This window comes from Trachurus japonicus, chromosome 13, assembly GCF_045865225.1.
Source record: "Trachurus japonicus isolate A0001 chromosome 13, Traja_1.0".
In the NCBI taxonomy this organism is placed as follows: domain Eukaryota; kingdom Metazoa; phylum Chordata; class Actinopteri; order Carangiformes; family Carangidae; genus Trachurus; species Trachurus japonicus.
Genome location: NC_140919.1, coordinates 23,461,755 through 23,475,864, shown reverse-complemented (window position 1 = coordinate 23,475,864; position 14,110 = coordinate 23,461,755). Strand labels below are relative to the sequence as shown.

General features: G+C 41.8%; 1 protein-coding gene across 2 annotated transcripts in view; it reads left to right on the top strand.

Moving 5' to 3' along the window:
- Window positions 1-306: 306 nt before the first annotated feature.
- arap1 (ArfGAP with RhoGAP domain, ankyrin repeat and PH domain 1) overlaps window positions 307-14,110 on the top strand; it is a 52,385-nt gene continuing 38,581 nt past the window's right edge. The window contains exons 1-2 of one of the 2 annotated variants that reach the window (XM_085795462.1): window positions 307-441; window positions 11,132-12,209. In XM_085795462.1, the coding sequence (XP_085651588.1) occupies window positions 11,182-12,209 (1,028 nt within the window). In that variant the 5' untranslated portion in view covers window positions 307-441; window positions 11,132-11,181. Of the gene's footprint in view, window positions 442-11,131; window positions 12,210-13,498; window positions 13,768-14,110 lie in introns of those variants that run through there. The other variant, XM_085795464.1, reaches the window with a different exon arrangement.

Below are 14,110 nucleotides of genomic sequence, written 5' to 3'. Positions count from 1 at the left end.
AGTTACAGGGAGATATAATAGGCTGAAATCGGGTTAAGAGAGTATTTTGTGAAAACAGCGCTGTCCAGTCTTTTTCACAGGTCACATGACGACCGTGCGGAAGCTTTAGCAAGTTCGCGCCATCAAGTTAGCCAAAATCAGCAACAGAAGCACCGGAAACGAATGAGAAAATAAAACGCCATACATTAGAACGTCAACGTTTGTATTTATTTTGAAAGGGCTATCCGGAAGTGTTCGCACTCATTTTCTTTACGTTGACGCTGGGGCGCTTTGTGAGTTGCTGCTGGTTTTTTTTTCTTTTTCTTTTTTTCTTTTTTTTTTTTACCCGTGAGAAAAATGTTATCCGCTACTTGGCGTCGCAGTTGTGGCCACAGATCCCACCCCGCACACGAAACGATAGCCTGTGTCCACGGAGCCGGACGTTTACCAACACTGTCCGAGGTGAGTGAGAGACACGGATTTCAAACTTTATTTTTGTTAGGGAGAAACTGCCACAAAAACAAAAAAAGAGAGAGAAAGAGCACAAATCTGGGTTTGTTGTGTCTCGGTTACGTTAACGCGCTGACCTGTCGCGGTGAAAATAACGCCAGTAGCCTGAAGTTGTTGTTTGATGCGAAAACAAAACATTTCACGTTAGACTTCAACTTATGAAGTGACTCATTTCTCACCGGTCACTCAATAAAGAGGAGGAAATCACGTTGGACCTTCCCGTGGTGAATATGAAGTGGGAGTTTGATGTTTTTCTCAGTTTGCCACAGGCAGCTCTGTGTTCTCCGTCTCTGACTGGGGGTGTTGTTTATCCCCAGAGGAATTCATTATCTTTAAGCTGTTTTTGGGTGGACAATTTGACTATTAAATCGACTAGGCACAGATGGATGGACAGATATTCATACCCCACATCATTATTTCTGAAATATGTGTTGTTTAGCAGGTGGACTTGTGACAGGTGGTCACCGCCTAGCAGTTTCAGAACAAGTGCAGGGTTTGTTTGTTTGTTTGTTTGTTTTTTACACTACTTAGTCCTCATTGTTGCAGCCTACAGCTCCAATATGTTACACAAACAGACTATAGGCCTATAAGACTGACTTGTGAGGGCGTTTTTGTGTTCATACAGTTTGACCTGTGTTTTTAAGGTGATGAGATGTGATCAATTGTGAAACTGTATAAAATGCTATCAGATAAGTTATTATGGTTACATCAATGGAAACAATCATACTCTGCTTTCCTGTTTCTGTGCAATGATTTCCTTTTGAAAATACAGATGCGCTCTCTGAGTGATGTGCTATGAGGAAGACCCTTCGCCTGGGGGTTGAAAAGCCTTAAAATAGATGACACTTTGCATGACTGGCTTGCTCAGTAGACCTTTAAAGTACGTGAGTAGAACTTTTTCATGAGTAAAGGTCCTGAACCATGAAATTGACGTCCCTGGCTGTTGTGGTTAAGCAAATGTTACTGTGTACTGTGCAGTTTGGTTAATGAAACTCTGTGGTTTTATAACTACCGCATTATGAGGACTTCATCAGGGCAACTGATTCGACAAATTCATTTAAAACAAGGATCAAACAACTTATGTACCATTTTTAAAAAGCCACAAATTCACCATTCTAAGACGGCAAAACAATGAATGACCTAGTGTTATTTTGGAGGGTTGTAAAAATAGCTATCAAGCAGCATCGAGGCCTTACTGACCTTGTTTTGTGCAGTAGTGGAATCTGGTAATGAGGAAGCTGGCAACCATGGTCCATTTTTGGCTTTCAAGAACTCAAGACTGAGAGCCACACAATCTAATGCTTCAGGACGCTGTTTATAAACAGATGTAAGGATCTCTCTACCTCTTAACCTGTCGTACTATGCTATACTAAGCCAATTTGTAATTTCTATAACATGGAAAGTGCTTCTACTGAGGACACAGATTTTATTTGTCTGTCTGTCCCCATCTGTTTTTCATCCCTCTTCCATTCCCACCTTGTGTTTTTGCTTCCCTCTCAGTCCGTCCGTCACTTGCTACTGAATCATACCATAATGAGGTGAGAGGAGGATGACAACAAATATTTCACGGAGCGACCTGACTGTAATATTAGACAGACTAGATGAAGAGCCCTGGTATAGTAGCCAGAGACTGTGACTAAATCAACATCAAGATGAGGTTATGAATTCTGCTTCAACACTGCACATCTTCACAAAAAGATTTTCCATTTTGTGAACTGAGATGAGCTTGACACATAGGAGCAAAATAGTTTCAGGGAGTAGACCACTGCAGACGTAGACTTGAGTTTCATCAACATTTTCTAAATGATTGTACGTGCATGTGCATTAATATTGTGAGAGATTATTGTTGTGTGTTGGCTGTTTATTAGGTAGTATGCCCAGATAAAGGTGATGCAGTCTAATAACAGAAGGCCTGCAATAAATCCTCCCTTCATGACAGGTATAATGTTCGGTTTCTGTTGAAAATACTTTAGAGAGGTGTTGATTCAACTTTATGGTAATTTTGGGTGATGAAGTTTGTGGTGAAATTGAATCGTATTGAATTGTATTACCCTGAAAGGCATTTCTGGTAAATTTGTCCACTGTGTTTACAGCATTGAAAGGAAACAACATTTTTGAAGCACAGCTCAGTTTATCTCAGTGTAATTTACTGTGGTGTTTTGTTTTTAAAGGCGGGATAATGAAGTCAATTAAAGAGCATGGATAGTTCAAACCTATTCTGTCTGGAAGTTTGCGGTATGTACAGTTTATAGTTACCATACTTCATACTACCAGCTGACATCTGCCATAGATGGGATATGTATACTGTGTGTGTATAAGAAGTTCATACTCAACAAAGTCAAAACAAACATTGTTTATTATTGCAGGCTGATGATTTGGGTTAATTGACTGTTAGCTTAGATGTGGTCTGTAGTTGGTGATTTGTTGCCATGGGAAATATCCTCCAGTGAAATGTTGCACCCCAGAGAGTAAGGGGCAAGTATGCTCACACACACTGGCTTGTTCACTAGAATACATTGTGTGGATGCGTTTGGTTACTGGCAGGACTGAGTCACTATTCAGTTTTAATTGAAAGTGGGCTGAAAGCAGCAGTGTGTCTGGCGGTGGGTGCATGAGTCACGCCCTGGTTGTCTCTGTGTGTGTGTGTGTGTGTGTGTGTGTGTGTGTGTGTGTGTGTGTGTCATTTTTTCAATGACAGCATCATCATTGAAATATGGGGGTCTGGGAAAGAATTCTCACCAAACTATTACTAAGTTTCGATATGTCATTGACATTAATGACGTTTCATTTTTTATTTATTTATTTTTTTTTACAAATTTCCTCTGCCATTTGTCAGAAAATATAGAGTCAGCAAATGTGGAGAGGAAGAATTGAGCCATGGATGTTGCAGTTAAAGGGATAGTTCAACATTTTGGCAAATTGGCGCATTGCCATAATCCCTATAGTCATAGCAGTAGGTTTGTTACATTTAATTGTCGGTGCAAGCTATTTTTAGAATGGTGGAGCAGAGCCGCTAGCTGCTCAGAGCTACGCTACGGAGACTAATGGGATTTCTTGGTTTCCCTCATCAAACTCATCAAATACACAATCCAAAAACTTCAAAACGCTCTGGTGGACAAGTTGTAACCTGCACATTCACCACGCTATGAGATGATAACGGAACGTTACGAGACTGAGTTGTTTTCGAGGTAAATTCATGCAAAACCGCTGATGCACATTCCCATCGCGGGCAAGTTTTTGCCAGGCAGGCTCTGCATTTGCCTCAAAAAACAACTCAGTCTCGTAACGTTCTGTTATTATCTCATAGCGTGGTGAATGTGCAGATCACAACTTGTCCATGAGAGCGTTTTGGAGTTGTTGGATTGTGTATTCAATGAGTTTGATGAGGGAAACCAAGAAATCCCATGAGCCTCCACAGCGTAGCTCTAAGCAGCTTGCGGCTCTGCTCCACCGTTCTAAAAATAGCTTGGGTAACAAACCTACTGCTATGACTGTAGGGATTATGGCAATGGGCCAGTTTGCCAAAATGTTAAACTATCCCTTAACTGCGTGTGCCTTAACCATTGGTGGAATACAGCAGGGTGAGATATTACTGGATGCATGGCTATGTACACATGAATAGATTCAGATATATACTGTATATATCCTGGCAAAACACTTGTATATAGACCATGACACTAGTTCCTAATTTAAATGTCAACACTCAAATAAAAATACACCTGTACTTTACTAAACCATCACCACAGTAATAGTGCCAGTGTATCAATAACAATATAATGCTTTATTGATTGTTTGTCCTACCCCTACATGTGGTTTTGGCCCATAAACAGATACATTGGCTCCAGCCTTAAATGTTCCACACTTAACACAATAAAACACAATTTAGCCTACTCTTTTATAATATTTACATAGAGAGAAAAAATCAAACAACACAAATCATAATGTCTCAAGGATGGACTCTGTGTGCATATTTTTCAATGATCTGTTAGCTGACGTTTCCTATTCTGTCAGTAGGCGTTCGACTTTATAATGGCAGATAATCAGAAAAACATTCACACACACACCTTCACTTGACCCTCATAAAAATGTTGTTAAAGGAATTGCATGTCATGATAAACCAGACAGACAAAGCACATTTGACAACTGTGATGATGTAACAGTTTACAATTTACAGTGTGCGGTCAGTGTGTTAGTCTCACACACAGTTGTGAGGAATAACTGTGAAATTATTGCAATTCAGTGCCATTTGAGCATTTTTAACCAAAATACTACTAGTCATTGCAATTTCCATTTTCATCTTATGTGCAGTTTCATGCAACAGTTTTTCACCCTGGAGCAGAAACATTTGCTCCGCGGTGGTAGGCTAAACGTTTCTTCTCACGTTTTCTGAGTTTTCTCACCCACTCTACCAGGTAGATGACTTCAGGTACTACGATATATTTAGTGCATCTTGCTGGCGAGCTACCCGCAGACGTGTGACAGACAGTCAGGGGCTTCTGCAGGCCTGTCAAAGCCTCAGCTTCTGTTTCCTGAAGTAGTTTAGGGTTTGTTGTCGCCCTGAGTCATCGCCCTGTTGTGAAGCCAGCCTCTCTTCAGTTTAATCTTTTTTACTGACTGCAGGACATGGGGATCCAAAATTAGCTGATATTTACTCGCATCTATTCTTTCTTCTACTCAAACAACTGTCCCTGCACCACTGGCTGGTTTAAATGTGTTTATCTGAAAATATTCTAGGGCCTCCACCTTAACTATAATTATTTTTAATGAAAGATCAGACAGTGGAAAATTCAAGCCAGAAATACTTTGATGGCTTTTTATAGCCTCTTCTTACTTATCAGTTAGTTTCATTTTCGCATCCTCGTTTAGTAGGCTTGTTCAGAGGAGCCCGTGGCTGTTTCTTGCGAGCACAAGCTTTGAGGAGACTGAATTTTAATTTGACAATTCTTGCCCTGTGTTACAAGTTTGGATGTGTTAATTAACGCCGAATAAATTCATGAAGCCCTAATTGTTTTACAAGCAGATAGATGTCCAAACTTCAGTTCATGCCACAGCTGGTTTATGTTTCTATGTTTAATCAAGTACTCTGTGTCTCAAGTATCAGGTTTGTTAGACATGTCCTTACTGGACATTGTGAAATAACTACAGCTAAAGTGATACATAATGTATTTCAAATCTGTATGTTGCACCTGAGATCAGCCAGCAGCACTGATCCCTGCAAGCACAGAAAAACAGGAACATCCTGGCTAAATTAAAATGGGATATGAGGCGTTTAACATAATTTCTGAGACCCCCCCCTCCCCCCCAATTTATACACTTGCCCCAACCAATTTTACACGTAATTTTATTAGGTGTACACTGGTTCCTTTACTTGGGTTGGGCCCCCACCACGAGTTTCCTTCCCTCTTGTCAGTGTGTGTGTGAGCCTGGGCAACAGAATGCCCCATTGTGAGGGCAGCACAGAGAGCCTGTTATTGGCAGCTCTCTGAGTGGGAGGGCGGAAGCAGAGAGAGGGATGAAGGGTGAGACGGATTAACAGAGAAGGAAAGAGTGGAGAGATAAATGAATTGAGGTAAGTGCAGAAAATGGAATAAAGGCCTCGGAAAAAGGAAGTCACCAGTAATGATGTGATGAGATACCGATGTGTCTATAGAGGCATAAATGAAATGCTGCTACATGGATCGATTGTTGCGAAAAAAACTACATTTCGTTGTGTTGTTTCACGAGTGCAATGACAATAAAGTGCCTTGATTGAATCTTGAATAAACACAGGAGGCAAGTAGCCCGCTTCTAAACTGGAAAAATCTTCCATGTAATAACCCCAAAAATGTAAAATCTAGCTCCACCTGGTAGAAAGCAAACTAACCGTTAGTGCATCCAAGAGTCTTGTTCACAGATAGAGAAGTGGACAATGCAAAGCTGGTAATTGTAGGATGGAGAAGGTGCTGAACGAACAGAGGGGGCCAGACAGTGAAACTAGGCCTCTGTGAGGACTTTAGTGCCAGGTTGAGTATGCAAGTTCTTTCAAAATGAGATGGTCAAACTTCACCGAGACTAAAACCAGGTGCGTATGTTGGCTGTTTGATCATAAAGTTTGAAAATGACAGAGTGTAAATTTTTACTGTGCTACTGTGGAAAAACAATTAAATAAGCGGACAGTAAATTATCTCTGGTTCCTCCTGCTTCAAGTCTTTCATATTACAGTATCTACGTAGGCGAGTTTAGGGGTAGAGTTGATATCAACACTCTCATCTGATTTTGGATCATGATGGCAGACAGGAATTCTGGTTTCCAAAGTGAACCTTTTCTCTGAAGTTGGCTTAAACTTCCTATCCTGAACTCTGGAGGTGAACAAGACTCCAGCACCAGAGACTGTATTTGAGTTTAATGGCAGGTTTTTTGGGCCATGGGTTAAGTGGTAACTCCTCCTCTGCAGAAAGTGATGCTGACTGTGCTTATTTTCAGATAAGGTGGAGTCAAGACTCCTCACTTCTACATTCTGTGCAGTGCACCACCCACACTGTGCTACTTTGAGCCACTGTTCCCCCATGAACTCACATTGTGTCCTCGGCTAGTCTTCCTCATACCTGACATGTTGTGTGTTTGCTCTGAACTGTTACTGCTGATGTCACAGTTAAGGCCATTTAAGACCATTAGCCATTAGTTTGCTGCATTCTTCAGTGGAAAAATCAAAATCAGGACTTTCTGTTACAATAAAATCTGAACACTTTGTTTTTGTCTCTTAAGCAATAATTCAGTTGTAGATACACAGAGATTATCTATTGTATTGTTGTGTCTTGTCATGGGCGCATTATTGAAACAGCTTCCCAACAACCTTTTGTTTTTTCACACCTATATAGTCTTTAACACTAGTGTCCCTTAATGTCCGATTCACGCACACACACACACACACACACACACACACACACACACACACACACACACACACACACACACACACACACACACACACACACACACACACACACAAACACGCACAGAGCTGATTAAGGGGTTTCTCTCTTCCAAAGTGCTGATAGCAAAACTTGCATCTGGTCGAAGATGCTGAGACCAGCTACTTAAACTTGTGTGTGTGCGTGCGTTTGCGTAGGTGTGTTTATGTTCAAATGTAATTTTTAGACGTTGTCTGCGTATTTAGTTTATGACTAACACCCCAGTGACAGCTGAAGGCCATCCGCACTGTAATTCATCGCATGAAATGTTACTTAGTTCCTCAATTCGAAAAATAGGAACTGTGTTTGATCTAAAAGACTAGTGCAAGATTCACACTGCCCTCATGGCTCTGTGGCCCTGTTAGAGGAAACACTTGACAGGAAATGAAATGCGCTCATTTCAACATGCTCACACACTGGTGATAAGTGTTGCTTGGACTGGATAGTGTGGCTTGAGGTGTTTGCTCACTCACCCTCCTCTACACCCACGTCCAGCCAATAGAATCAATTGAATTTTCATTTTCTGTATTTTCAGTTTTGTTTAATCTGCTACTAACCAGGCATCTAATATGTGTCTTGTTTTTATGGGATGCACTGTGAGCCTGTCAGCTTCTGTTAAAGCAGAAGTAAGCAGAATATTTGTGTTAATATAAGTCTTAAATAGTTATATCTTCCAACAGCAATCACTTATATAGAGTGTTTGGTCTGAAACACGGGTCTGCCAGTCACTTTGCTCTGCTGTAAGCCGAGGAGAAAACTTTCCTTGTATCCTACAACCTTTATCCAATGAGGAGAGAGAACGGCATAAAGGGGCGGTCCTCTCTGTGTGTGCAGCCAAGGGATGCGCGTGAATGTGGTGACGTAGGGACGAGGGCGGGGACTGCTAACTCCATCGGCTGACAAGAAGTTAGCCAAAACGACCGGATCGCTTACTTCTGCTTTAACTAAATTTAAAGGAGACATATTCTGCCCCCTTTCCACAAATGAAAATAGTTCCCAGGTCTCTTAAAGACATGTCTGTGACATGCTTTCGTCAAAATACCCCTAGGGTCAAACATCACAGCTCTTTTCATCCTCTCTAAACAGCCCTGTTCAGAACGGCTGCTTTCAGTGCCTGTCCCTTTAAATGCAAATGAGCCACTGCTTGCCCCGCCCCTTCTACTGGTACCAGGTAGTGGTGGTATTATGCAAATTTGAGTCCTAGTTACATCACTGGAAAACAACTGAGGGAACAGCTCGTAAAACCACATGGATTTCAACCTAGGGAGCCTGAACATTACAGATTTATTTGTCAATTCTCACATTTTGGAGGCCGGAAGGCAAGACAAACACCCAAATATGTGATTGTCAGTGATATTTCCATGTCGAATTTAAATTTAACTGTGACAATGCTTCTTAAAGATATAGCAAGATAGGCTGGGACGTGCTATTCACAAAGGGATAGCCCACCCCTTTTTTTGATTAATGAGACCATGGTTATTTTGATTACCTTTTACTTGCTGGCTATTCACCCTGGTATACTTGAATACAAGTGTAAACTGTATCAGCAACAGAAAAAAAATCTGGTGCAGTCCTATGAAGCAAACTAATAGACCTTGCATTAAGCGGAACTGAAAAGAATTGCAAATCCACCTATTTGTATTTTAATTTACAATTTTCACCCAAGGACATGTCGGGTGTTTTGAAACAAAAAAATATTCAGTATAGAAGGTTCCACAAAGACACTCGTGTGTGTTGAGGAGAGACTTTTATCTTGTGGCTCTGTCTGGGAAACCAGCAGCTTCCCTTGTGGTCAGAGGTACGAGGCAGAGAGATGAATCGCAAGTGAATGTGAAAGGTGTTGATAAATATTTTTGACAGCAACACTAAAGCCTTTGTAGGTACTGTATGGTTTAGTTATATCACTGCTAAAATTAATTTTTGTGATGCATCACAACAGTCTGCCCTGAGCTACTGCTTGCTGTCGGCAGGTTAGACGCGTGTGAATGCTGAGAGTTGGATTTTCATTGCTGTTTGTTAGTCAGCAGGCGTCACGATATACATAACTGATCTCAAAATGCGCTGCATCAGAAGAACAAGAGTGGACGGTGAGTTAAGAGAGTGCTTAGAGAACGGGAGGGGCTTCTCCAATACACTTCTGCAGCATTCAAGTCTCATGTCTGAGATGTAGTGAGAAATTAGTGAGGCGATGTGAAATGCTATGTGTCAACACTTGATGTGTCAATAACACTTCCTCCCATAGTTGGTGTAGTAGTACTACAGTGCTAACTTGAAGTCAGCAGCTCAACAGCAATCCACCTTAAGTTCAGTTAGAAACATACAGCGCTGTCTGTATGTCCAGCCCTGACATTGAAGTCACATGTGTTTTTATAATCAGAAGAATTCATGCAGTTACACAACGTAACTGAGTGGATGGAGTTCTTCCTAAGCCCTGCTCAGTTTCTAAATACACAAAACGCAAATGAAGACTGAAATTAATGTGAGCTGAAGTTCTGTTGACTCGCACAGCGCTTATCAAAATGGCCAAACTGCTAGAGGATCTTTGCGTCAAGGCATCAAATCAACTTCCTCTTTTGGCTGAGGTGAGAATCATCTACCCTGACAACAACGTTGACACTTCTGTTTGTAGTCTATAAAAATGCCCCTATCATGGATGTATACCATTGCAGTCTTGCTAGTCATAATTTTTGTCTGTCTTCTAGGAAGCAAAGGTATTTCTGCTTCTGTGTTGTCACATATTTCTCAAGAGTGTGACCATTGTTGACAAATAAGGGCTTTTCAGTGATTGATGGCAGCTATATAACACTAGCATGCTGTTGTAATCTCTAAATTATTAACTAAAATATGTTTACCTTACCTTACCTTGGCTACTTATCATTGTTTCTCTGGTCCTGGGAAACTGCACAGGTTTGATCATGTACAGTATATGAACACTGCTGATGAATAAAATATGTTTATGTTACAAAACATATGATCAAAGACAGACAGGCTCAGTAATAGTACGAGGCTTCACTGTTGCACGCTGACTTTCAACCATTCCAAATCATAAATGTAATACAGTGTTTTCTTGAAACTACGTAAGTATAGTAGGTTGAGGCCTTCTGCTATTTTAATTCCCAACAACTAACCATAGGTGTACTTTATCACCATATCGTCATTTAAATTGTATATGTTCTAAATAGTGACCACTTGCATTTACTGAGCTTTGAAAGCTAGGAATTTAAATCTTACAGTAGTCCTTGAAGTAATGTTACATTCAACACATTGTCACATTTCCTACCACACTGTACTCTTGATAGTACATTTGTGAAACTGACACAAGGGGGAGCTAACGCCTTTCTGTAGCAGCCAATGAGGTTGTCTGTGGGTGACTGCAGACTTTTTTTTTTTGTAAATTTGGCCTTGTGAGCTTAGTTACAGACCCATGCTGATTATCTCTAAGAGCCAAACTTTGCATTGATTAATTGGCCGACCCCCAGAGTCCACTGTGTGTTGAAGTGTTATTAATCATCTGGTCTGTAATCGCACTAATTTGACATATAATGATCCATTTTTGGACCAAAAGAAAAATTCTGTTGCTTGCAATAAGGGAATAATCTATATTTCGATCTTGTGCTTTCTGTCTTGTTTTCATTTCTGTGAAATAATGTTCTGCCTTTTGTAATACCTGAAATATTTTTTCACTTCTACAGGTTGTGCGGGCCATGATCTGAGTCGCTTTAAAGTCTGTGGATGTGGATGCATGCCGCAATCCCACACATCAGTCATGTCTCAATCTGAGCCCTGTCCAGATGTGTTGGAGTGGTTATGTGTACTTCGTCTGGAGCAGTATTCAGAGGCTTTTCAGAGCGCCGGGCTGACAACGTTACGGCAATGTCGCAACCTCACGCAAGATCAGTTGGAGCGGATGGGCATCAGCCTGCCGGGTCACCAGAGACGCATCTTGGCTAGCCTTAGCAAAACACATCGTGACAATAATCGTGACACGCAGTCGGACACACACGCTCACTCTGCACAGGAAACAGGACATACTCAAGTGCCGCTGAGAGAGAGACCTGTGCCCGTCCCAGTGCAAGAAAAACCTGCCCTTGTGCAAAGGGAAACGAGAGATGGAGAAACACCAAGACCCACACCCAGAGAGAGAGAGAAACCAGTCCCTAAGGACAGACACGGACCCAGGATGAAAGAGGAAAATGGGAGGGAGAAGTCTGTTCCTGAGAAAAGACAAGCTGCACCCAGACAAAGGAAAGACGGACACAGGGATGGAGGTATAGATGGAGAGAGGGAGAAACCTGTGCCTAAAGAGAGGACAAAGTTTCGCTCGAGTCCTCCGGTGGATTGTCCCCCTGCCCCCAACGTCCCTCAAACTTCTGAAACCTCTTTACCCCCTGTGCCCCCGCGAAGCACACCAAACTGCCCTCCGCAGCCCTTCACCTCCGCCCTGAGCCCCTCACCTCCTCCTAGAACCCCTGGCTCCCCTAGACTAGACAGGCGTGAGATGAAAGCCCCCCCTGTACAGAGTGAGCCCCACAGTTTGGTCCCCACCAGCACCCCTACCCGCACCTCTGCACCAACTCGGCCAAACACTTTAGCCATCCTGCCGTCTGCCCAACATGTGGTTTCTGACGAAGGAAGAAAAATGTCCCCGGTCTCCTCTCCAGCTTCCCTTAGTGACGACAGAAACGCTCCACCTCTGCCACCAAAAGGAGGACCTAAAGGCGCTCCACCAATCCCGCAGCGTGTTCCTGCACAGTCTCCGAGGGCCCACTGGTAAGACAATTTTTTAAATTAATAATTGAGTGTTTGTTGTTTTGCTATATTTTAGTCTTCTGTTTAGAAAAGAGATTAAAGCAGAAGTCAGCGGAATGTTTGTGTTAATATAAGTCTTAAATAGTTATATCTTCCGACAGCAATCACTTACATAGAGTGTTTGGTCTGAAACACGGGTCTGTCAGTCACTCTGCTCTGCTGTAAGCCGAGGAGAAAACTTCCCTTGTATCCTACAACCTTTATCCAATGAGGAGAGAGAACGGCATGAAGGGGCGGTCCTCTCTGTGTGTGCAGCCAAGGGATGCGCGTGAATGTGGCGACGTAGGGACGAGGGCGGGGACTGCTAACTCCATCCGCTGACAGGAAGTTAGCCAAAACGACCGGATCGCTTACTTCTGCTTTAATAATTGAGTGTTTGTTGTTTTGCTGTGTTTTAGTCTTCTGTTTAAGAAAGAGACCAACCCTTACTGCAAACTGTCAGCACTGCAGATGTTTTGTAGTGTCTTTCTCGGAAGACAGTGCTACCATCTGTTGGACAAAATGGTAATATACATTTTCTCAACTACAGTAGAGATTAGCACTGTAGGCACACACAAAAAAACATATTGGTGACTGTATAAACTTCCTGAAATTAAAATTAGATGCGCCTCCTGAAACTGAAAAGCCTGAGCATTAACATACAGTGGACATAAAGCTCATCGGCCTGTCGGATACAGACATATACAAGACCTGTTGAGTTCTCATCTGTGAGCGAAACGCGCTTTTCTGTCAAGCTGCATTCGTGTTGTGGTTGTTTATATCTGACCACATGAGTCTGTGCATGCGTGTGTCTGCTTTTTTTTATCAAAGGTTCTGTGCCTGAGACCTTTTCTTGACAATCATTCTCTATGTTGAATTGAACATCCTATTTTCAGGGTTTAAATGTCTTGCAAATGTCATTTGTTCACATTTAAGAGGCTTCACATTTACCCTGTAACAGCAGACTATTGTCCTTCACTAGTCCCACTGATGAGACATGAGCAGTCCTTTAACATGTGCTTAGTTCTCAGTGTAGTCAATTTTATGTCTTTCATCACCAGTTTAAGGAAAATAACCTTAAACCTTGCCTCAGGCTGTGGAGTACGGCTATTGAGAAACATGTGCCTACGCTCCCTGTGTTTTGAAGGGAAGCTAGCTGTATAGAGAGAGGGAGGAAGTTACAATGGAGAACAACATAGAGCAGTTTTAAATTTCTCCTTCCCTTATAGCGCCTGTGAGTGACAGAAGAAGAGAGAGTGAGACGTAAAGATAAAGACACAAGTGATTTGTTACCAGGAACTTGGCTTTTTGTTGCCCCTTCTAACAACACACTGACTTTCTCTCATAGCTCTCTTGTTTCCTTATGAGTGTGCTTTGTTGCTTCTCGTTACCTCTCGTTGCCTCCTCCCATCTAGTAGTTGGCTGCTTGTTTCCTCCTACTCTTTTTTTTTTTCCTCCCCCCCTTTCCTCCGATGTGTGAGTGTTTTTAAGATTGTTGTTTCATCAATGAAGAGGACTCCATTTGAACATGTCCATACGGGTAACATTGATATAATCATATCTCTGCATGTCTCTCTGCTGTGTCTCTACTTGTTGTTAGCATGTGGTGTCCTCTCTCCCCTCACTCTGTTCCATGTCAGTGTTTCAAACAAGGAAGCTTTGCTGTGTTGCTGTCTTCATGTTTTCTGCTATGTTGTGCTGTTAGTGCTAGGTGCTGTTAGTTAGACCTATAAAACAACAACAGTTTTATATTTTATTTATATAGTACATTTCATGTGAGAAGCACAAACTCAGTGTGCTTCACAAAAACAATGTAGTTTAGTTTTATCTTTACCAGACTTAAACTTTTTAACGAGACTTGATGAGATCAGATATTCTGCCCT